Genomic DNA, 24,749 nt, shown 5'->3' on the forward strand with positions numbered 1-24,749 from the left:
CTCCTGCTGAGCCAGTGATGCTGAGCATGAGGAAACTTTTGGCACCATTTGCTGCCATCCTTCCGCCGTCAGCTCAAATCCTTTGTCAATAAACATGACATAAAAAACATGTATGCATCAGAATAATTCAGCTCACAGGAAGGTTTCGTAGGAAAGGGCTCCTCGGGATGACATTTTTAAGTTTCCATCTCCATTTGAGCTTCATTTCGACATCCAGCATTTCACTGAAGATGATGATGCTGCAGGATGTCACTGGCAGCCGCGGAGATTAACCACCACAGTCCTGCTCTTCAGGCTACCACAGACATTTACAGGCTGTGTGTGGCCACTAAAATGGAAAGTGAATCAGTCCACGCTTCCCACTTCAGCAGTGCTGCATGCGGCGTTGAGGCAGTTCAGCTGAGCTCCTGAGGTCTGTAAGTTTGAGCCAACAAGTCGGTGATATGAATAAAAGCTCGCATTATTCTTGGTTAGATGGCTTTTAAAGATCTGGAACATAAATAATGATTCTGGTACCTGCTGCCCGGCCAAGAATATGTCCCGTCACCCTTAACTGCTGACTCGGAGGCTGAGGGTTCGTCCATGCCCCTCTCCTTTTTCATTAATGAGCAATCGGTTAAAACCCCTATTGTCCCTCGCTGCATCCTCAGCATGTTTTCTTTCCTCTCCACCGTGTTCTTTCTCTCCTTCTGCATCCTCAACATCTCTCTTTCTGTCCACTCCTCTTTATGACTGTGCTTCATTACCCCGGTTTCTGGCCACCCTTGTCCTCCCTGCAGCCTCTTAAAGTCCCATTAAAAGACCCAGGGAACAGAGAATGAGATACATGTCAAAAAGATGGGATGCTTTTTTGTGTCTTTACAGCTCAGTTTGTCACGTCTACTGGCATTCAACTGTCTGCAGTTTTCTGGTCCAGATTTATGAGGGCAATGATTTTCGCTCATGCGCGTCGTTATAGGTTTCTATGATTCAGCAGACACCCACACTGTTTTTCACTTCTGCAGTGTGCAGCATGAAAATCCTGCAGAGAGGGGACACCTTTGACTGATGCTTGGACTCTGGCTTGCTTCAGTTTAGAATATACTGATCAGAATTTCAAATTGAGACAATGCAGAGCTCGGAGATAACTGGACCCACGCTGGGCGCCAATAGTGCTGGTCTGGCCCGAGGCACTGCGCATGTAGGAAGAGGTTTGGGGGGATTTTTACTGAACTGAGCACAGAGCATCAACATTCAGTTGCTGCTCGGATATTTTACTTATATACTTTTTCTATTCAATGTCTGGCACCGCAGCGCGTAGCAGCCCGGCATCGTCTTTGACAGTTAGGGCAGCACAGTATCCCAGCATCTCACTCTCACACAGCCATCTTCCACTACAGTAGCACCTATAACCCTTGCGTCGGCTACTTTGAATGGCATTCCACTTACGTCCAATCTGACTTATGACCAGTTGGTCGGAAGTGATCCCGGTCATAAGTTGGATGTTACTTGTATAGGAGACCAATCCTGGGATCAGCATTACCTTCCAAACTATTCCATAGGGGTTCGCTTAGGGCAGAGCAGGACTTTCCCTACTGCTCTCTTGCACTGCAAAAAAGGTTTATACTCAGATACTCTGATAAAGTGATGTTGACACCTCATTCTAGAGTGGTATCAATGCCATGTGGGAAGGGCTAAAATGCTTTAGTGTGCTGTCCAGGTTGGAGATCTATCTGCACGAAGGGAGGTCCACTATGTCTTGGGAGTATAACAGTCAGGTCTCACATTTTGGACAGGAAACTACTGTAAATGACACCTCATTCCTGACGCCTTCAGTACTTAATATCTCCCTGTAAATCCCATATAATAATTATCATCATGATCATGATCATAATATAATGGTTGTGTTGGTCGGCCAGCTCATTGCTGTATTTTCAAATCACCCTATTGACATTTTCAAATATAAAACTTGGGATTTGGAAGATGGAAGACAAGTTCAAATGACCGGTGCAGTGTCATCTGGTGGTCTCTTCAATAGCTTCTCATCATTGTACGTTCACCTTCACCTTCTTCTGCCGCTTATCCGAGGTCGGGTCGCGGAGGCAGCATTCGGAGCAGGGAAGCCCAAACTTCCCGGTCCGCACAAACCTCCTCCAGCTCCTCCCGGGGGATCCCGAGGCGTTCCCAGGCCAGACCGGAGACATAATCTCTCCAGCGAGTCCTGGGTCTTCCCCGGGGTCTCCTCCCGGTAGGACATGCCCGGAACACCTCCCCAGGGAGGCGTCCAGGGGGCATCCGGATCAGATGCCGGAGCCACCTCAGCCGGTTCCTCTCGATGTGGAGGAGCAGCGGCTCCACCCCGAGCTCCTCCCGGATGACTGAACTCCTCACCCTATCTCTAAGGGTGCGCCCAGCCACCCTGCAGAGGAAACTCAACCCGTCTATTAATCTCACTCTCCCATTTTCCCTAACTCGAGAACAATACTACTAATAATACAATACTTAAACGCCACCACTTGGGGCTCATCATTGCATCTGGTCACAATTTCTTCTTACTTTTTTCCCACATGTACCTGAGCTCTCTCTTCAGTGATAGGGGCTGGGGCTCGGTCATCCAGGAGAGCCTTGGAGCAGAACTGCTGCTCCGTGGCATTAAGAGATGGCATCTATCCTGGGGAAGTGTCCCGCCAGCGAGAGGCGGACGGAGAAAGACACCTTGGTATTCACCTCGGAGGAAAATAGGAGGTTTGTGAGCATGTTTCTCAGCAAGAGGGAAGGCTCGGCCCCCTAACCCCTAACCCCTCTAACCAACATTGGATGGGTTTGGGTTTAAGAATCCATTTTCAAACCACCGGTTAATGTCATTCCAAGCAGAATGATAGCCAAAAACACAGAAGCTTTCTTGTGGTTGCTGTTTATTAAAAATGATAGAAAGTCTTGTCTGCTGAAGTGCATGTTATTTGACATGCAGCTGAACAATACAGTGCAAATGCTGTATGAGTCATGCTTCCTACTTTGTTGGAAAAAATGGCATTCCCTTTATGTTCCCATTTGAAACAATGTCCTTGACCCCACAGCGTTGGCATCAGTTACAGAGAACAAACCCCCGCAATGACCATCTGAGCATATTCAATATTTAGAATATTGAACTTTTTCTGTGAACTGAAACAAACAAACAAACAAACAAAAAAGGTTTCACGAAAAATTGTGCTTCCAACATGTCACTGTTCAATTCCACAACTCTGATTCAATAAGTCACAAATCTTTCAGAGAAAGTCTTTAGACAAGGCTTCTCCAAAGTTCGGGGCAGCCATGAGGATGGCGATAGTGCAGACAATGTTGAAAACGCTGAAGCCGACAAGGCACAGCCGATCAATGACGGCTGCAGCAAACTGCCACTGCTCCACTACACTCAGCTGCCGGTCCTGCTCGCGTACACGCTCCACCAGAAACTGCACCTCTACAAGCAGAGCCTGCAGCTGGTTGTCAACAGCAACACCTCTGATCAGACTGCTGTGAGTGTTTGTGACGTTGGCTCTTCCTGCTCCAGCAACAGAGTCAAGGCCGCTGGGTCCTGAGGAAGATGTGGCTGCATCAGAGTCAGGGGAAATTGGAGCCTCCAATGGTGGGCTTCCGAATTTAGCCGATGATATGAGATGATGAACTGGTGTGTCTGTTCCTCCAACTGCTCCTTCCCCATCGGCGCCAGCTTGTCCACTGCTGCCTCTTCTAAAACCCGTGGCTCTGTTCCTCTGAGATGACTCCTGATCAGCAGGGGTTTGAAAGCCCATGTAAGGAAGGTGGCCATTCGCTTGAGCTGAACTCAGAATGGTTTTGGACCCGCCCCCGTGATGCTGCAGAGGATGACTAAGCTGAGCCAGGCTGGCGTGCAAGTAGGTGAAACTTTGGGGTAGGATGGACGGCACTGGAGTGTGTATGGAGGTGGTGGTGGCAGTGGTGGTGGGAGAAGACAAGGTCTTGCTTTGGGAGTCAGCGTGACTGTTCGTGGAGTCACCTCCTTCACCTGGACGCTTCATCCGGAGGAACCAAGGGACCCACTGCAGCAGGACCAAGTTCACCTACCGGAAGATTCAGATTTTAAATCATGAGAACCATGTTTATCAATTAAATCCAGGAGAAATAATAGAGTCTGAACATTTAGACCCACCACTCAGTTCTCGGACAGACTTCCAATAGCCCACCTGTTTGATCTCATTCCTGACCACCTGTTTTCCCCCTCACTTCTATCCATCAGACCCAGCAAATGACCTGAGCTTCTATTCTTGACACAGAGCTTGCTTAATGTGAATCTGTTCATTCCTGGACTCATGATCATCTGTCCATGCTCATCTACATCCTCAAAACGGTCTCCTCAACTTGCCACTGAGGACTGTCACACTGACAGTGCTGACTGAGGGAGGTAGGTACTGTAGGTCAGTAAGTAGAGATGTATATAGGTACAGTAGGTAGGTATGGAGATACAGTCGGTAGAGAAGTAGGTAGGTTGGTAGGTAGGTACAGTGGGCAGGTAGGTTGGTAGGTGTGGAGGTAGGTAGGAACAGTTGGTAGGTAGGTCGGATGGTAGAAACGGTTGGTAAGTCGGATGGTAGGAACAGTTGGTAGGTAGGTCGGCTGGTAGGTCGGATGGTAGGAACAGTTGGTAGGTAGGTCGGATGGTAGAAACGGTTGGTAGGTCGGATGGTAGGAACAGTTGGTAGGTAGGTCGGATGGTAGGAACAGTTGGTAGGTAGGTCGGATGGTAGAAACGGTTGGTAGGTCGGATGGTAGGAACAGTTGGTAGGTAGGTCGGCTGGTAGGTTGGATGGTAGGAACAGTTGGTAGGTAGGTCGGATGGTAGAAACGGTTGGCAGGTCGGATGGTAGGAACAGTTGGTAGGTAGGTCGGATGGTAGAAACGGTAGGTAGGTCGGATGGTAGGAACAGTTGGTAGGTAGGTCAGCTGGTAGGTCGGATGGTAGGAACAGTTGGTAGGTAGGTCGGATGGTAGAAACGGTTGGTAGGTCGGATGGTAGGAACAGTTGGTAGGTAGGTCGGATGGTAGGAACAGTTGGTAGGTAGGTCGGATGGTAGAAACGGTTGGTAGGTTGGATGGTAGGAACAGTTGGTAGGTAGGTCGGCTGGTAGGTTGGATGGTAGGAACAGTTGGTAGGTAGGTCGGATGGTAGAAACGCTTGGTAGGTCGGATGGTAGAAACGGTTGGTAGGTCGGATGGTAGGAACAGTTGGTAGGTAGGTCGGCTGGTAGGTCGGATGGTAGGAACAGTTGGGAGGCACTGTAGGTTGGTAGATCCATTGGGAGGTAGGTAGGCACAGTATGCGGGTAGGTTGGTAGTTGGGGAGGTTGGTAGGCAGGGAGATAGGGAGACACAGAAAGGGAGGGAAGTCGGTGGGCAGGTATGTAGGTAGGCAGACAGGTAAAGAACCTACCCATCTTGGGATGTGTCCATTGTTTGGGTTGTGGTGATGGAACTGAAGCACAATGACTGTGGCCACAACTGACATCCCAACAATCACCATGGTGCTGGCAAAGTACTGACCTGAAAGTGAGGGAAACGACTTTATATGACCAGTGCAATTCACATGACAAACTGAGAGCAAAACTGACCAATTAATGGCACCGAGTCTGAAGTGGCGGGCATGATCTCTGCCACCATCAACATGAAGACAGTCAGAGAGAGCAGAACAGTGATGCCTGGAAGCAACGGCGTGGACAAAAAGAAGAATGTTTATGTAATAGAAGCAACCAGACAGCGGAACATTGGGTTAATATTCTGCGCTTGCTGTCTCCATCCATTCATCTGTCTTTGGTGACACTTCTCGAAAAGCTCATTTAGTTTCTCATCTTTCCCCACATCTTTGGTTTTCTCTGTCAATTATTCTCTCCATTGTCACCTGACACTCGCACACATTCTTTCTTTACAGATTATTTTTGTTAGATGATGTGACAAAGTGTGAATTGTTTTCCAGCTTCTTGTGGGTTTTGTTTGAAACATCAGCTCTTCCCTGTGCTCCTCACCTAAACTGATCTTCTCTCCAGAGTTTGCCGGTAGAAGGAAAACCAGTAGCGTCATCGAGGACAGAAGAACGCAGGGGATGAGTAGATTGAGGGCGTAGAAAAGAGTCCGCCTCCGTAAGGTCACGATAAATGTTACATCGGGATAAGGCTCAGCACAGCAGTCATAGAAAATCTCATTGCGACCACCAGGAACCTCTAAAAGGTTAAAAAGAGTTTGTAGAATGAATGAATTCCTGGTGGTATTTGTCAGCTAGGTCTTGAGTTACATTTAGGGATGCCCCGATCAGGATTTTTGTGGCAGATCACCGATACCGATCACATGGATTGACAGTAAATTTGTGATAAAAATGATGTGTACATGATGTGAAAATATGAACCATTCAATCATTTGAATTTAGACACATTTTTATAAACCTCTTCAAGGAGGAAAAAAAAAGGAAAACCTTGCAGAATGCAGCAACTATTCTGTCAAAAGGACAACGGAAAAACATTTCATTCAAAGTGAGACGTTGCAGTTTGGTGAATCTCTAGAGACTTTGCTATGTCCATGAAATATTTACATACTGGCCGTTTCTAGCAGGACTCCGAGACAGAGAGCACAGCATTTAGGAAAGTTTCCATCTGCAATGGAAACTTTCCTAAATGCTTCACCGGTCACGCTAGTGAACGATCCCTCGGAGCATCCCTAGTTACAATGGGTGCACAGTAAAAAAAAGACTAAGAAGCAAAACTCACCCAGCAAGTCCCACTCGCCATTGGTCATGTAGCCTGACACATCTGCCTCCTTCATCTGAATATCTAACAGCCAGCCGTCAAAAGTCCAGGACCCAAACTTGAGCTCACACCGCTGGATGTCGAATGGAAACCACCTCACATCCACGTTACAGGAACTGACAAATATCCCTTTGAAAGTCACCGCAGAGGTAAGTGAAGGAGCTCAGCTAAAGCCAAGCTTGTTTGATGACAAGTAATAACAGGTTGTGAAATACAGTGAATTACTGTAATGACTGACTACCTCATTCTTACCTGGAGGCAGGTACTCACAGAAGCCGCTGGAGTTCACGAGAACATTGGTCTTAAATGTTGCATCAAACTTGTCGTGAGCACTGAAAGACGTAGTCTTTGTGTGAGTTACCACTCTTTCTGAAATGTCTCTGTGTTTGTCTGTACCTGTTGTAAAGCAGGATGTCAGGAGTCCACACTTGATCAGGACTAAAGCGAAGGTTTTTAACTCCGGGATACTCGGACTGGTTCCACTGCAGGTAGTGGTCATACCAGTGCTGGGAGACACAGTCAACACCAGTACTAAGGCTGCCCCTGAATTCTCTCTAATGCCATTTTTATCATTCACCATTGAACTGGATGAAGAGAAGGCAAAGCTGTTAAAAGTACAAATGATTTCAGATCCTTACCATCTGAAGCCAGGCGTTGGTGGTGAGAACCTGGTTCTTTTCATCCTAACAAGAGAATAGCAAAAAAAATAGAAAATAAATCTGTCATAGCAAACACATGCATTGCATTCCAGTGCATTCCATGTATATGTGTGTGTGTGCTACACCCACCACATCCATGACCTGCATCAGAATGAATGAGAACTGGACTGTCAGGGCCTGGGAGTCGTTGGCCACCGGCCGCTCCATGGGGTTGTAGTCCCTGAGCAGTTCCCGCAGCAGGAAGCGCTGATGAGGGCCCTGCAGTGATTCTAGGTATTAGAAAAAAGATCAATATCCATATCAGATCCATCAGACTGCTCTTGTGTCATTGAATTTATACTTTGTTTAATGTATCCGCTCTAAGGATTTTGGCTTGTTTTATCTCAGTATTCGCCAAGTGAGATGAATCAAGCGGTGTAACATTTTCTTTTCCAATTATTACTTTCTCCTAATGATTTTGGGATGGAATTCAAACCTAAACATTGCAGCAAGTGCTCCAAAAAGTGTTGAGAAATGCTCCATCTTTAATTAAATGATACTGAAAATGTACATATTTTCTGGGAAGCTCAGAGCTGCCAGCAGGGCAAACTGTTTTTGGGTCAGTATCTCATCATTATTTGTTACATTCATGTTATTTCATGATAATTATAAAGTAATTTCATCACAGTATTACGTTTTTTTTTCCCGTAATAATTTATTGTGATTTTGTGCTTGCAAATTGAATTACAGAAATTCAGACTTCTTAAATCTATTGTCCGACCATCTGAAAACGGCTTGTGGTCAAGTCCTCACCAAGCAGAAAATAAGCCCTCATTTGCGCCTGAGAAGCAAAGCATGAGAACTTTGAGCGTGTCCGCTTACATCGCGTTCACCTCTGGTATGGTCTTGTAAGCTCTCACCGATCATCAAGGTGGTGCTTGAATGCACCATATATCACGAAATAACTGGGTATCATGGAATAATGCCGTAGGTATCGCACAATAATGTTAAAATGTCACGTCCTTAGGGCAACATTCCATAGTTTTGCAAGATTATTTGTTTTTGGCGGCGTCGCTGGTAAAAGAGTGAAATTGCAAACTGTTGTAAATCGCATTCCCCCATCCCATGTTTATTGGTTTATTAAGAAGGGCTGTGGTGAAACAACAAAAAATGTAATCACAGACGACAATATACACAACACTGTCAAGCCTATACAATTCTGTAAATATCCATCATTCAACATCAGGCATCGAACGCCATCATTCAGCCAGCGAGGAAAGCCATGCAGCGAGGGGATGAAGCACGTTTCAGTCAGGAGCATACAAACAGCGATCAAGTGTGAGCACCAAAACATCTGTTTACACTTTTATTTCCAGTTGACAGTGGAGACAGACATCAGAGCAAGAAACTACTCTTCTTCAGTTCCAAATCGATGGCCAGGGATGTTAAAATAGCTGCTGTAAACTGGCCTGGTGGTCACATGGGTGACTGTGGCTTCACTCTCAGGACATGCCCATTGTCGGGTCGCCCAGAGAAAGTTACGTTGTCTAGTTTAGACAGCTACAGAGCCAGACTCTGCGATTTATAACTGTTCAATATAACGCCCATTTATGGCAAAGTATAATATATTGTTAATTTCAGTAAAAAAAAAAAAAAAAAAGTTCTGCCCCGCTAGCAGCTATAACCTTCCCCACTTTTGGCGCACGCCATTCAAACCTGAATACTTCGATTGAAACAAACTCTTCAACTAAACCGTGTTTTACATTTTATAACAGTTATGAGGTTTAGGTGAAATTAATATTTCTTATTTAACATGTATTCCAGAATGCTACTGCCACTTGCTGTCCCATTGAGCCAATTTGAATTTGACACTTAATGATCAATGATATTTCAAATGCAAAAAGGCATCTATTTGGATAAAGTAGAAGTAGAAGCCAAAATATTGGGTGCAAAGAGAAAAATCTCCAGTATGGGAGGAAATCAAAGCGTGTTGGAGGTTTACTCTCTCTGAGAAACGATTTTCATTTTAGCATCCTAATTCTTTCTTGGTGTTTCCAGAAAAAGGTTTTTGGTTTGTTCTGGATTGGTGTGTCCGCTAGGGGGTTCTAGTTCCCCAGAGTGGCCGCCAACTTTTAAGTGGCGCTGTGTTATTCACGTCAAGATCGCCAGTTTCATTTTACTATTGAACATTTTTGTTACTCTGTTGTTGTATGAACTATATTTATCCATTAACAATCATAGTTCCATCTTCACAGCCCAGGCTTTTTATGAAATTCTTGAATTGGATTTTAAATGGCCCTTGCGTGGAACCCTGTCAGGGATGATGATATGTGTGGTAAGCAGGGGCGGGACAGCTAATGCCCCGGATTGTAATCAATTGCATCTGTGATGGATCACCAGAAGACAGCAGTATCTTTGAGCCCTCATAAAAAATGCCAGTTTCAATCCACACAGGAAATAGTGAAACCATTAAACACTAGAACATGAGGACAGACGCGCAACAGCACTCACCGCAATGAGAATTGGGGACTCTGCTTCGATTTGCTCTTAATTCATTCTCCAGCAGGCAATTACTCTGATACCAGCGGAGGATTTAAGAGCCCCTCACAACAAAGTAATGCACACCTGTTTAAAGCTCTGTGCTTGTGGGGACCTCTCACAGCCTCTCACCACAAACCGTCAGTAACCATCCAAAACAAATGGCTAACCTTAACCAGGACTCTTAACCAAACTTAGGCCCAATAATAATGACCCTGTTATTTTGAAGTTTTAATCCTCAAATTGTGGCTTGGACTTGTGGGGTCCGGCCAAAATGTCCCCTCAACATCCCCATAAGGATATCTATACAAGTACGCACACGCCCACCTTTATCCATCTAGCTATCTAGTCAAGAGAGAAAGAATCAATTCAATCAATATTTAAACGCAGCGGGAGTCTAATCTGCTGGTATCTGTTTGGTTCATCTTTCACAGCATCAAACATATGTCGCCACCTCTCAGGACTTCACAGGCGACAATGTTGACATGCCTAAAACATGCACATATATATAAAACTGCATACACAGTATGTTACACTTGTTCAGCCACTCACCATGGACAAGAGACTGCAGGAGCAGAAGACCCAGAGTCCACCACATTCTGCATTCCTCTGTGGCACAGTTGCAAAGACACGCTGGAACGATGAACGAAGAGTAGGTTTAAAAAAGAGGAGGAGGAAGATGCACAGGAGGGCGGAGGGGGGGAGAGATGCAGTGTAACTCCTAAGCAAGATCTGATCTGCAGGCAATCCCCACCAACAGATCCGAATGACCCTTCATGCTCCATTCGCACTTCTTTATGCATGTATTAGCATATTTTATTTTTTCTTCTTGGGAGGTGTATTTGACAAGTTTAAGACGTTTTACTTGAAAATAAATGGTGTATGAGATGAACACAGTCTCAGTGAAGATGCAGGCAGTTTTTGTCGAAACAATCATTCCATTACAGCACATCATTGCTTTAGGATAGACAGAGTGAATGTGTGCTTCTACACACCTAAAGTGGCCTGTGGGTTCACAGCTTCTGTCAGATCAATATGCAATCTATGTTCATTTGCATATTCATACCATTTCATGTCAGTTATTGTCTTCCAGTGTGCTTCCATATAATATTTATTTGTGTTGGCATGTGACAGCATGGGTTTTGTTTTCGACATCATTTTTGACTGAAGGACACAGAACCAAACCTTGAGCTGTGGATGAGGAAAAGTTTCCAAATGTGAAGTCTTTTAACAGTAAGAATGTGTCCTTTATGTGTAGTTACCATGAGAGGTGGCATAAATCTTTTCAGATGTCAGGTTTTTGGACGTATGGATGGTAACTACGTGCTTTCAGCTATAATCTTCTGCATTATTCAAGTGGTTCTCAGTAGATGGTCTGCTGACAAGGTGTGCTTCATTCTTTTCAGAAAGACCCTTTTGAGCATTTAAAACGGTGACCCTCCCGTCCAGCTCCCACTTTGCTATTTTTATACAATTATCTGTTCATTTTGGCTTCTTCCTACTCGAGTCTACTCCCAGCTTTGAAAGCAAATACTGAGTACAGCGATAAAACTTTGAAAGGGGCAACGAGAACGCAGAAAATCTTTGTCCCTAATAAAAAAAAAAAAGAAAAGAAACGAAACGCTGACGCTTGCTGGACAAGATTGGATAGTGCAGAAACTCTCGGGGAGATTTCATGATCAACATTTAATCCTAATTAAACATACATTAAACATTAAACAACATATTAAATATATTTATATGATAGAGATCACTACAAGGGTCTGTTTTACAGTAAAATTGTACTATTTAAATTATAATTTGTTCTAATCATTTAAAGGAATTGTTTCTTCACCTTTAAGTAACTGTTGTTCTTTCTCTAGTTTGTAGCTCAAAAATATGTTACTCTTACACTTTATTTAATAAATATATTTTTCAAACAAAAAACATTTTTCTCTCACCGCATATCTCTACAGTATTGCATTTATCATTGAGATCATTAATATTAATAAGATAATTAATAGATGCATTTCATTACATTCCGATTTGAAGGAAACAAATATAGCCTACATTTTTACGTTTAAAACTTGCGCCGGCTTCGTCGCATGTGAATTGCGTCACAATTTATGTACCCGCTTGATTGTTTCTGTCTCCGCATTTGGAAAATCGCACATAAACAGTCGCCTGGAGAGAGGGGCGCTTCGTAGAAGGTAAATGTGGGGGAAGTAGGGGTTTGGTGGTTTTCTTGGAGTCATTAGAGTGTGGTCCGATGAAAGAACATTCAGTGGGACGATGAGAGGAGTTCGAATTGGTGCAGTGGCAGTGCTGATGCCAGGGGAGCTAACAGGCTAACATTAGCCAGACGATGCTTACAACGCGAGCTTTCTGTCAATGTCCTGTGGCGTTCGATAATATTGTCTGGTGTCAGCAAACTTTCATGTTGATTTGCTCTTTCGTGGCTTGTTAGAGGAGGAGTTCACCTCACAATACTGATCTGATTTGTCAGTGGGGGTGTTGATACTCTTCTAATACTACTGAATTACTGATGTGACATTTCAATAACTTTCATTTTGGATCACATGATCGTATCTTATTGTATTGATTCTATACAGTACGGTAATGTTGTGAGAGATCATATTTCCCTTTTGATCTTAGAAGGGCCTGGATTTTAAATAAGCATGATTCTTTATTATATTTATACTTTGTACATCTTCCAACTCATGTTATAACATTGACCATATTATTTCAAGCTTGTATTGCCTTCATCTTCATACTCATGCTTGTCTCATGTGGGTGATTTAAATGTATATTTTGTTCTTGGGTTGAGCTGTATGGTGAATGAATGTTTATTTTAACCTCTAATACATCACGAACATGTTATTTGACAGTTTTGTTGAGCGTATGTCTCATGATATGTTCCCTATGCGTCAGTCAAAATTTCTTCCTACATTATATACATATTGAAAAGGAGCAGAGTGTAGAATAGTTTGTGCTCATTCCTCTCAAACTGCTTTCCTGTTGTTTATTTTGCAACCTGCGTACAAGTGAATCATAACAGAATGTACTTGTTGGCCTCAAGCGTTGAACTTCCTGTTGAAGTTTTGGCTCAACAAAAACACTCGTGAGGATTCATTTGAATTGCGGCGACAGGTGAAAAAGACAAACTTGTGTCTCGCGACAGGTGAAAAAGACAAACTTGTGTCTCTCACGGTCTCTCACCTTATAATAACTCAAATGTAAACCTCATCTTTATTTCATCAACTGTGAATTTAGTCAGTCAACTGTGAGTCGAGTATTTTTCTTACCCTCCCCTCTCTTAAAACCAATGGTTTGACTCAAAAACCTTGTTTTACCTGCCGACTCAGTCAGCTCAGTGCCACGTACAGTCGAGAGGATGCATGAGGGACAACAAGAAACAACATATGGCTGTTTGGACATTTAAAATGAGTTTTTAAATCATGATCACAACAAATACTTTTTTGATGATATCAAGCTCCTTAAAAACTACAGTAATATATCTCAGCATTATTAAGTACTCTTAACCATTTTGTCTTGTTGTGAAATGGATCCCATTTGTCCCATGTATACACGTGGCTCTGCTGTTGTGTATATGGTGACCTCGTGCTGCAGCTGGACCCAGAAAAAATGTGAGTGAGCTTTTCAAATTAACTCTTATAACCCAAACGTTTGTTAAAGTCTGTGTACTTGCTTACTGTTTTAACAAGCATTAATGTTATTCGCTGCATCGGACTTGCCGTAGTGTTCGGCCAATCACTGCGTCGGTCTGAGTCACGTGACTGCCGCTTGAATCCTTTCTGCCGTAAGGAAAACGAAACTTAAACACTAATTTGTTTCCCGTTTCCTTCTGATGGAACTTTCTCAATCTCACGTCTCTATTGTCCGTGGCGACTTCACATGCCTCTTATTTAAACGAGTCGTGCACATAGACAGGACACACTGCCTTTTTTAGTTCTTTTATCTCCTGCATATTTGCTTTCACTTACGTTTTTAGCACAGCCTTTATATATGAACGACACGTCTCTACCCTGAGATTTTTTTTTTCTTATCCAAAATTAATTTCTCTGGTGCTGACGTTATTTTTCAACAAGCGAGGTAAGAATAAGTTTGTCATTTTAACCTCTGGCTGTGTTGAGACTGGCATTTGCTCTAACCACATTGTTTGGTCAACACAGAACGTGTTGACTGATCAATTGTCAGACGTGTTTTCAAGCTGCAACCTAAGTGAAGTCTGTGTTGGGAGAGTACACCTTGTTGTATTCTGCCAGTTGTGGTCCTGTATCACAGTCAGCTCCCTGTTTGGCCTCTGGGTCCGGTTTGTCCTGTCGTCCTTCATTAATGTGATGCACCAACACTGCAGTGTTGTGCATTAACGTGGAGACGGTAAGGTCTGTGTGACAGATCAGTAATGCTGCTGACCGCTGGAAGAGATGAAACCTGAGCCAGTATTTCGTGTCGTCTTGTTGTCAGCCTCACTGATACCAACATTATTGCATGTTGTCAGAAAGGATACTTGAGGCTTAATCAATGTTGTTCATTGGATAGAATATTCCTGACATTGTGGTGTTTTGTTTATACTCATTTTAGATTTTGTATGTTTTTGTGTGTCGCGCTCCTGGCAATGTGCTCAGAGTCAGCTAAAACCAGCATCATCATTATCAGCTGTGTGACAGTTGCCCTTTTAATCTTCTGTCCTCATTTGTCATTTGCTTCTGTGGCTTCAAACAACAATTTGTGAGGTTGGAAAAAAAATGTATTAGTCACAAGAAGTTCTGAATTATTAATGACCGTCCTTTTACCCTGGGATTAAGTTTCGGTGTGACTGTAAAAGACACCCTCCTGCAGTATCTTTGTCGACTTGCCTGAGACGTCACCACCAGGGAGTCTGCTAGGTAGTAGAACTCTTTCCTGTAGAGGTAAGACAGTAAGAGTAATCCATGAATGTACTTCTAATGAACTTCCTCCTCTGTTACAGGCTGTGTGTTCAACTAAAGTGGAGTAACTATCCGTTTGACGTCTGCTGAAGGAGTGACTACAAAGACAGCTAGCTAATCGTGCCCCCTTCCACCCCTGCGCTATGAGCAGAGGTAGAGGGACACTAAAAGACAACTTCTTCCGGCCGCCACCAACCCACTACCAAGCTAAAGTGTGTTACAACCAAGCAGAGACAATCGCACCATTTCCTCGACATCCTCAGCCCCCTTTTCCAAATTACCACAACAACCCAGCCCGTACTTTGCAGCCCTCAAGTCCTTCTCTCCTCTCTTCTGCCCCACCTTTCTCACAAGTCGGACCCCACCATCCTGATCATTATCAAAACCACAGTCCGGGCACCTCTTCCTTTCACTACCTGCAGATACAGTTCCTCAGAGGACAGACGTCAGAGGCACCTCAATTCAGAGGGACTTATCTCAGAGGAGGAAGTTCTGCAAATTCAGGAAGGTCAGCTGGGTCCTCCTACAGTAGATTTCCGAATCCCAACCGAGGAAGAGGGTTCTACAACCAAGATCCGAGTTATGCTAGGCCTCGGAACAGCTCAAGTCCGAGGCATTTGAATAAAAGTAACTACCATCACTACAACAGACAATGGGGCCACCGAGCTGGAGAGCTTTTTGATAACTTTCAGCGCCTGTCCCTGCAGCATAACAACACCGTCACCGGAGGGGACAAGGGATCTAAAGTTACGATCAGTCTCACCCCTGACATTCAAGAGTGTGTACATAGATCTTTGGCTGCTCTCGGACCTGATGAGAAAATCCCAGCAAAGTTGTTAGCTAGAAAGCTGCATCTGCCCAAAAAGATTGTCAACAAGGCACTTTACTCCTTGGAAAGTTTGAAAAAAGCCTCCAAGCAAGGGCTTCATCCTCCTGAGTGGACCTTATACAAAGAACCAGTACATGGTGGTAACATCAGCACTGCCACTGTGAAACACCCTCAAGAGCCTGAAGCCAAGGTTGAGCTCGAAGCCAAAGCAATTGATTTTAATGAGGAAGGACCAGAAGATTCTGACAAAGAATCCAGCTCATCTGACTCCTCTTATTTTGAATGGTCTGACTCTGAAGACTCCACATCTTCACCTGAAGATCCTAAAAAAGATCAACAAAACAGTCCTGTTTCTTGTTCAAATTCCAAGTCACCCGCAATGGCAACTCAAAAAGAGCAACTTCTGCAGTACCTGCTGCATGCAGGGGAGTCCACCTCCATCATGGTCGCCAAAAACTTGGGACTTCAAAGTTCTAAGCAGATAAACCCCACTCTTTATGCACTGGAAAAGCAAGGTGAAGTGGTCCGGAACACAGATGTCAAGCCGCCCACTTGGCAGCTCTCAACCCATCGCAAAGAGAGGATGCAGAGGAATATAAAAGCATCACAGAGCAATCCAGAGGACGCTGGAAGTGGATTGGACTTTCAGGGATCACTCACGCCGTCATGGATTCTGGAAAAATCTCACAGTGAACTGGTATGTAATTTTTGAAAAGCAGTTCTTACTTTGGTTACGTTATAGAACTGTCCAAACACATCTTCTTTACTCCCACCTGTAGGCTCAAGCTGCCGCCCAGCCGTCACCTTCCCCTGCAGGTCATGTGGAAGAGGCCAGCGAAGGACAGTGGGCCACCGATGATATCCCCGAATTCCTAAACGCCATCCGGAAAGAAACGGATGCCACAAGAATGAAGATGAATGAGGACAACGCTATCGGAACTGTCGCAGTTTCTTTGGCCGCTCCGCCGCCACAGAACCTTTGGGCCAAACTGCAAGAAGTGAGACTTAAGAACCCAGTTAGCGGTCTCATGGAGTACGCTCAGTATCTGGGCCACAACTGTGAGTTCATACTGCTGGATCAGATGGGACCTTCTCATGATCCAAGGTCAGTAGTTGGATTAAGGCTAGTCCTCTGAAAACACGGAAAATCCCACTCATCTGATGATTAGAAAGAAAACATCTGTAACAAATGAAATAGTGGGGGTTGGCGTGATTTGACGGTAGTTTTAGCTTTTTCCATATTATTAGATGATTATAAGATCCTGATTACATTGCACCATTCTATATTATATTCTCATCTTGAGTGCACTCCTTTGGTAAGTGTAATAAACGTGCCACATAGTTATGGATGTGTCATACATTAATGGATGTGGCCTGTTAAAACTTAATATCGTTTACATTACTCCACTAACATCTCAGTGAAGCAGCTGTTATTCATTTCAAATTCATGGCACCAAGTGGACCCAGTAAAGATGTATGATGTTGCTTGCAAAACAGCATCTAGATCAATGTTTTGCCATGAATCATGCAGTTGGAGCCTTCTGTGCCTTAATTGTAGATTGTCTTTTCATATTTCAGATTTCGTATGCAAGTGTTGCTCAACAGAAGGACGTTCCCCGTGGCAGAAGCTTCCAGCAAGAAGGTGGCAAAGAAGGATGCTGCCGCAGCCACATTGCGGGTTCTGATGGGAGAAATGCAGAGCAGTTCAGGAGCAGGGGAAGATGGAAATATGGCCAATGCAGATGGAGCGATGGATATACTGCCAGACGCAAGTGTAAGTCTGTGTTTGTTGATGCTCTCTGTGTTCAAGATTTCATTCCTCAGAAGTTGTTGAGTGGGACACTTATTTACTAGGGTCCAGGGGAGAGTGGGGGCGGAATATTTGGACCGGGCAACGTGGAAGGGATGGAAACGGGTGAGGAGACCAAGCCGCCACTTTCCCGTTCGCTGCCTGGAGGGAAGAACCCGGTGTCTGTCCTGATGGAGTACAGTCAACGCAGCGGGAACGCCATCGAATTCATCATCACTGGCCAAGCAGGCCCCCCACATGACCCAAGGTTACTCTCTTGTGTGAATCTGTTTTTGGTTGAACGCTACCGCACATGGCATGGTTATCACTCAGTGGTTTATCAATTATCCTTGAGGGGAAAAGTGAATGGGCCTTTTAAGTGTCATCAGTCAGCTGACAAACAGTGCTGTGTGTGTCCATTCATTTCTAACACTATTTACACCCTCCGCTCGATTCCATACCCCCTTTCACTTCTCATACAGATGTCTCCATAACATACATGTGAACTGTTATTGTTCACATTAACCACTAAGATTAAAATATTCAACTCAGTAGTTAATGCTCTTTCTAGGAGTATCAGTGAGTTAGAAGCCAGTTCAATTTATTCACCTGTTAGTTAGCTTAAAACAGAACATCTGAAATATTGTATACCTACAACCAGCACTTCCAAGTTATTCCCTCATAACTTGTCACCAAGGCTTTCCTGGTACGACCTATGCAGCTTTAAAGCAAACCTTGAATCACCTGGGACAGGAAACGATCTTTAAATGCTCTTCAGTGGGGAGGACCTGGGCGTGTTTTACTGGTTTCATGACACCAGAGCTGCAATCGAATGTAATGCTTCCAAATGTACTTTTGGCAAAGTCTCTTTGAAGACAGGAAATTGGGTTATTTTATATTTGAAGCATTTTAAAATTATTTTCAGGAGGTGAAAAGTCATATGAGAAGAAGTCATTCCTTTTTATTCCTGCATTCTTTTTGCAGTGTCTCTAAAGTTCAGTGCAGCATTGTGAAGAGAATGAACACACAGGGTGCTCTGTCCTATGTCCATATGTCAATGCTGGATGTGTTTGGAATCCCCCCAGTGAGTCATGAACTATTTCTTGCTTTAGGTTCATGTACCGTGTGAAGGTTGGAGAAAGTTTGTTTGCTGAGGCCTCAGCTCCAAGTAAAAAGGCGGCTCGCCAGCTGGCAGCCGAAGAAGCCGTCAAAGAGTTAATGGCTGATGGAAGATTACAGCTCAACAAGGTGCGAAACAAAACACAGCCGTGTTCATTTGAGAGGACGCGTTATCCATGCCGTATGAGTTCATTAACGCTTGACTCTGACAAATGTCTCAGTGACAGTCACCATTTGGAATCCTGCTGTAATCCACTTCATTTATCTTTCTCTGTCATCCAGCCTCAGTTGCCTTTGGGCACCAGTGACGGCGACGGTTCTGGGACCAATTGCCCCTCTTTGCCTCCCCTGACAGCAGATGAGCTGCGAGCTGCCCATGAGGCAGGGGTTGGTGATCTCATCAATCACTTGAATAACAACGCTGTGTCTGGCCTTCTGGAGTACGCCAGAGCCCGAGGCTTCGCTGCAGAGATCCGCCTGGTGGGCCAGTCTGGTCCAGCGCATGAGCCCAAGTATGTTGACACTGCTGAGTTAAACAGTGCATTGGAAACAGCTTTGGGAATTTTGTGGATGCTAATGAGCAAAACAAACACAATCAACCTTTAACCTGGAGTTTATTGTGCTGCTTTTGTTATTCAGGTTCACCTACCAGGCCAAGCTTGGCGGGCGATGGTTCCCCCCTGTTTGTGCGTCGAACAAGAAACAAGGGAAACAGGAAGCTGCTGATGCTGCTCTTCGCGTTCTGATTGGAGAGGCTGAGAAAGCAGCTCGAACCGGGGAGCTCATCCCAGCTGAGGTTTGGACACCACATCCATCCACATTGTTATCTATGAACTGGGTCTCTTTACTTTCAAAGCTTTACCCAGGTCGTCTTATTGGCCTCCAGTTAAGCCTTTCATGTTCAGGAGACATTGCAACCATGAACACTCAGTCAGTGTCAGTAGCTGCATCAGTGAATTAACTGTTTATCAGCTTTCAGGATGATTGAAAAGACTCCATCTATGACCCTCCAAGGGGCTTGTAAATGCTGCCCTGAGAACGGTATATGTTTACAAGATAGCTGGTCCTGTGTCTGAGACTGCAGAAATGTCTCATCCTGGTTGAAGTCACGACAAAGGATACTGAGGCGTTGCTCTGTTTCAAACAACGGCACTGAAGTCAAGTCTTAGAGGACCGAAGAGCATATTATGACATTGTTTATTATTAAAAATATCTGTCATGACAAAGGAATGTAGATTATAGCCTTAGATTTAATCTCTCAAGTCTTAAGGTTACCACAATGTTCAGACTTCAGTCTTCTGCCTGTTCTCCTAAAGCTTTATTTAAATTGAAATATTCTATTATGACTCATTTCCAAGTCAGATATTTCAATCTCAAGGTTTTCAATATGATTGACATTACAAATGGTCCTCAAAATGTCTTCAATACATTTGAATCTGTAATTTGCCTTGTGCCCCGGCAGCTCTCTGAGACAGTGTTTAACCATACTCGCCACAACTCTCCCGTGTCTGTCAACCAGCTCCCAGTAAGTGGCAGCACTTTGCACGACCAGATAGCCATGTTGAGTCACCAGCGTTTCAATGCCCTGACTACAAGGATTCAGCACAGCCTTCTAGGCCGCAAGATTCTTGCCACTATTGTCATGAGGAGAGGTGAAGGCCTGGGCACTGTTGTCAGCCTTGGAACAGGTAACCAAACAACAGGCTTTCATCAGCATCACGATCCCAGATGTGATTCTTGTGTTCTGCATCTTTGTTTTCCAGGTAACCGCTGTGTTAAAGGGGAAGAACTGAGTCTGAAGGGGGAGACGGTGAATGACTGCCATGCTGAAATCATCTCCAGAAGGGGATTTGTCCGGTACAAACTGATCTTGTTTCTTTCCTCTTATTTTTTTACCTCCTCAGCTCTAAAAATACCTCTTTCATGTTCCGGGCCGTGTCTTCAGGACATTTGTTAAAAGTCGAACTCTCCTTTCATCTCAGGTTTCTGTACAGCGAGCTCCTCAAGCACTACGAGGCCTCGGAAGAGAGTATTTTCGAGCAAGCGGAAAACAACAAACTTCGTATTAAATCAGACATCACCTTTCACCTCTACATCAGGTTTTTTTTTCTCCTCTCAATCCTCCTCTCAATCCATCATGCTTGGCTAACTGGTATCGACGTCGCCTCCATCTGTTCTGCCTTCTAATAGCACTGCTCCCTGTGGAGATGGAGCCCTGTTTGATAAGTCCTGCAGCGAGTCAGGCGACACTCTGGACGGACACCAACCTCTGTTTGAGAATACTAAACAAGGCAAACTTCGTACTAAAGTGGAGAATGGTAACACAAGGACTTCTGAACTTTGGTGTTTCGTTCAATAACGTTTCGCCTCCATTTGTGCTCCACCAGGTGAGGGCACGATCCCTGTAGAATCTAGTGCCATTGTGCCCACCTGGGACGGCATTCAGCACGGCGAGAGGCTGCGAACCATGAGCTGCAGTGACAAAATTCTCCGCTGGAACGTGTTAGGACTGCAGGGGGCGCTGCTCACACATTTCCTCCACCCCATCTATCTGAAGTCCATCACGCTTGGTAATGAATCAGAACGTAAAACACGTGGACATATTTTGACATTCATGTTTAAGAGATGAACCTAAGCTGCTGTTTGCGTTTGTACATTTGTTAGAAATGTTTGGATCTTCTGCTGGCTTGAATGACTAAGAACTGTGGCCCTAAAGTCTTCAACTTTATCTTTTGCTTTTTGTTGTTGGCAACTATGACAATGTTTTCTGAGGTTGTGGGTTCAAAACTCCAAACTAATGTGTAAAGCCCAAGCTAAATCACATTTTTGTGGTCATAGTATTTGACTTTTGATTTGCCGACTGACATGAATCTTCAAAAGATTGAGTGGTGTTTATAACAGCAGCCCCCTGGTGCAAGCAGTATCCCTTTCATCTCTGGTTTACCTCCTAACACGCTTTGTGTCCCAGGCTATCTGTACAGCCACGGTCACCTGACCAGAGCAGTCTGTTGCCGGCTGGCCAGGGACGGCTCAGCGTTTTCCCAGTCCCTCCCTGCACCTTTCATGCTCAATCACCCTGAGGTGAGAAGAAGCTTTCAGCAACATCACATGAAGACATCAAAAGGCATAATTTAGGTCACATTGCTTGAATGCGCTCGTGGTTTGCTATCAGATTGACTTGTTTTATTTTAAATTGCTTTCTCTTTCCCGTTGGTTTCCAAGTGTTAGTCAGCACAAAACGCTCACTCAGCGATGCACACATGAATGGAATTATTAGCACAAACAAGCTAAAACGCTAACCCCAACAGACGCATAGATAACAAAATGTTATATTCAAAGAAGTTCTTTTTTGACAATGTTTCTTCTTTCTACTTGACACTGCGCTGTGCTGCAGGTGGGCCGAGTGAGTGTGTATGACTCCACACGACACACTGGCAAGACCAAAGAGTCCAGCGTGAACTGGTGTTTACCGGACCAGCACAGTGTGGAGGTGCTGGACGGGACCAAAGGCAAACTAGATGGGTATGTAACCAAGCTTAAGTCCTACGCCACTTTGGCTAATAAAGATTCCAGTGCTCTGCCTAGGTAGACACATCCATGAATGTCCATGTTTGCTATCTTTATTTCAGAAATCTTTCCTGTATTTTTTTTTCTTTAAGATGAAACAATAATATTCATGTTATTAGTTATTTATAAGAATTTCAAGCACATGGAAACCAGTGGAAACCCTGGTCATTGTGTAGTGAAAAACCTCCCTGAACAAAAGCAAATAGGTGCTTTTGTTTGCTTTTGTTCAGGGATTCCTCCATGTTTGTTGTTGTTGTTACCATCCTAGCTGCCACGTGTCTTGTGCTTCAGTGTGACCAGTGGATCAGGAACTCCTGCACTGACAAAGGTTCCCTGTTGTCGTGAGAGCAAACTGTTAAATTAAATGAAATTTTTTGTTGTAATGAATGAATCATAATTATCTTGGTAAAGTTCCACCACCTTATATATTTTTTTATCTGACATAATAAACAGGCAGCACAGGACTGCTTCACTTGCTCTTTGGTAAACCTGTCGCTGTAGCTGCCTGCGTTTTTAAACTATTTTTTAATGTCAATAGGCATGTGCATATCATTGGAAAACTCTTGTTTTCTGCTTTCAGAAGCTGTTTGAATTATTATGTCATTGCTCATACAATTATTATTTCTATTAGTCACACCCAGCGTTCAGGAGTCGCTACACTCTCGAGTCGACACAGCTGACGTAGGGATAGAATCCTGAGAAATAAGTGGCGTGATTTGTCCTCACCATTGGTGGACACAGATTATGTGCTCTTAACAGCTACACTCGTATCCGACCGCTGCTGCTTTCCAACTTAAGTTTGCTCCGATTATCTCCCCTCTAGGAACAAACTGGCTGTGTCCAGAGTTTCCAAGTCCAACCTGTTCCATCTGTTCCGCTGCCTGTGCCAGCGGTGCGGCCGCTCCGACCTTCTCTCCCTGCCCTCCTACGCTCAGGCCAAGTTGTCAGCCGCGTCCTTCCAGCTGGCCAAACAACACTTCTTCCAGGCCCTCGGCGTCCACGGCTACGGGGCCTGGATCAGCAAGCCGCTGGAAGAGAAGAGCTTTGAGGAGCTGGTCACGAGTGACTCCAGGTTGCCCGTGGGCTTCAGCGGGAACGGAAGCGCAGTAGAAATTAAACAGGAGGAGATGTAGATGTGTGCAATCAAATGATTTCATCTTTTAAATATGCAAAAGCACAAGGTTGGTCAAGGAGCCGTTGTTTCAGGGTCAAAGGTTAAAACTTGAATGGTGTCAGAAATTTAAAGAATGACTTGCTGTTAAAAATCACCTGAACTTTTCATTTGACTAAGAATCGTGTTGTGTTTTTTAGTTTGAATGTTCCTGAGTGATTTCCTTTGTTATTTTCCGGACTACTTCCATCTTTGTGTTCCTCTCTATATGTGCGTTTATTTACCTTCATCCAAAGCGTCTTTCCTTGTACGATCAAAGAAGTTAGCAGTGTACATGCGAAAGCTTCAGCTGTGCAACTCTTAGATACAAACCAGCCGTGTTAAGTTTCAGCTTCTACTGTGTACAGTTATGTGTAGTTTCCATGGTAACAGTTCAGTTCTGCTCACTTTATCTTCATGTGTATAGAGGAGGTTTGGGCTGCCGTTACGGTTGATCGATAGCTTTGGCATCGTTGGTCTCGTTGGACAGCCAGTATTAGACATGTTCTTCGTTGCCTGATAAAGTTCTTTGTGTTGGGCAGTGTGCACAGGTATTAGACCAATCTCAGTTGTGTTTCAGCCCCTTTGACCTAAGCAGAGTCTGCCTAATAACCGTAACGTCTCCCTCATGATACAAACACACAACACCTGATATATTTACAAAGCAAGTCTATTCACAGTGGAGTTGGGACGCGATGGGCCGAGTAAATGTGCACCCAGGGTCAGATACAGATTCAAATACCAGTCCTGTTTAATAGTATCTGCCTGTTAACCGGTTTTCTGTTTAACACCTCACTTGGCCGCAAGGCTGTTTGGCGATGACAGTAGTGTGACCCGTTGTTCTTAGTTGCTAAACATTCTGTCAGTGTTGCCTTAACCTGTGTAGTCGAACCCATGGCTGTTTCTTATTCCGAAATATAACGCCAGCAGTTGAAATTCCATCATAACTTCCATCTCCTTTTAGTCTTAGTCCTGTTTACATTTGTGTTTGTTGTTGTCAGTTCAATGTAATCGTTTTTACAACAAAGTTTTAATTAAATTGTGTTTTAATTTGTGTTTTAATTTGTGTTATTTTCACTCGAGGCTGACGGTTTTAAAGCCCATCAGGTGACTTCCTTGCTTTGTTCTTGGTTCTGCTCAAATGACTCCACACAAACACATTATGACCCCGTAGTGTTTATGATGAACTCGATGTTTACGAGTTTTTAAATTACTGTGAAGCAGAAAAAGATCGCACTGCAAACGGGAGTAGATGCAGTGCTCTATATGGCCAGTAGATGGGGACACATCCACAGGTAGTGTGTGCGCTTTTGACGACTCGATAAGAATATTTGAATCACAGACAATAGATAATAGTGAGCTGGAATGGGAACCGGTAAGGAAATGCTTGACGCTCCGAA

The 24,749-nt window shown here is 44.2% G+C and overlaps 2 protein-coding genes across 6 annotated transcripts; one reads left to right on the top strand and one right to left on the bottom strand.

The window, feature by feature from the left end:
- Positions 1-2,921: 2,921 nt before the first annotated feature.
- On the bottom strand, positions 2,922-10,603 carry LOC128771948 (neuronal acetylcholine receptor subunit alpha-7-like). 2 transcript variants are annotated; one of them, XM_053887859.1, is made up of 10 exons: positions 10,517-10,603; positions 7,577-7,716; positions 7,427-7,471; positions 7,185-7,294; positions 7,041-7,120; positions 6,750-6,917; positions 6,015-6,209; positions 5,604-5,690; positions 5,426-5,535; positions 2,922-4,058 (listed from the first exon to the last, which is right to left on the bottom strand). In XM_053887859.1, exons 1-10 carry the CDS (start codon positions 10,560-10,562, stop codon positions 3,246-3,248), a joined length of 1,794 nt encoding a protein of 597 aa, XP_053743834.1. In that variant the 5' UTR covers positions 10,563-10,603; the 3' UTR covers positions 2,922-3,245. The 2 variants fall into 2 exon arrangements, with proteins under 2 accessions (XP_053743834.1, XP_053743835.1); XM_053887860.1 differs by having other exon boundaries at positions 7,577-7,705; positions 10,517-10,561.
- Positions 10,604-12,061: 1,458 nt separating this feature from the next.
- On the top strand, positions 12,062-24,402 carry adar (adenosine deaminase RNA specific). Of its 4 annotated transcripts, none has more exons than XM_053843579.1 (16): positions 12,062-12,153; positions 14,937-16,421; positions 16,504-16,829; positions 17,303-17,498; positions 17,579-17,781; positions 18,626-18,761; positions 18,915-19,144; positions 19,272-19,428; positions 20,152-20,320; positions 20,396-20,489; positions 20,615-20,731; positions 20,823-20,950; positions 21,020-21,202; positions 21,601-21,713; positions 22,027-22,154; positions 23,023-24,402. In XM_053843579.1, the coding sequence occupies exons 2-16, from the start codon at positions 15,039-15,041 to the stop codon at positions 23,330-23,332; spliced, it is 3,873 nt and encodes a 1,290-aa protein (XP_053699554.1). In that variant the 5' UTR covers positions 12,062-12,153; positions 14,937-15,038; the 3' UTR covers positions 23,333-24,402. The 4 variants fall into 4 exon arrangements, with proteins under 4 accessions (XP_053699554.1, XP_053699555.1, XP_053699556.1 ...); XM_053843580.1 differs by lacking the exon at positions 12,062-12,153 and adding an exon at positions 12,179-14,056; XM_053843581.1 differs by lacking the exon at positions 12,062-12,153 and adding an exon at positions 14,773-14,877.
- Positions 24,403-24,749: the final 347 nt, after the last annotated feature.

Source organism: Synchiropus splendidus, chromosome 15 (genome assembly GCF_027744825.2).
Source record: "Synchiropus splendidus isolate RoL2022-P1 chromosome 15, RoL_Sspl_1.0, whole genome shotgun sequence".
Taxonomy (NCBI): domain Eukaryota; kingdom Metazoa; phylum Chordata; class Actinopteri; order Syngnathiformes; family Callionymidae; genus Synchiropus; species Synchiropus splendidus.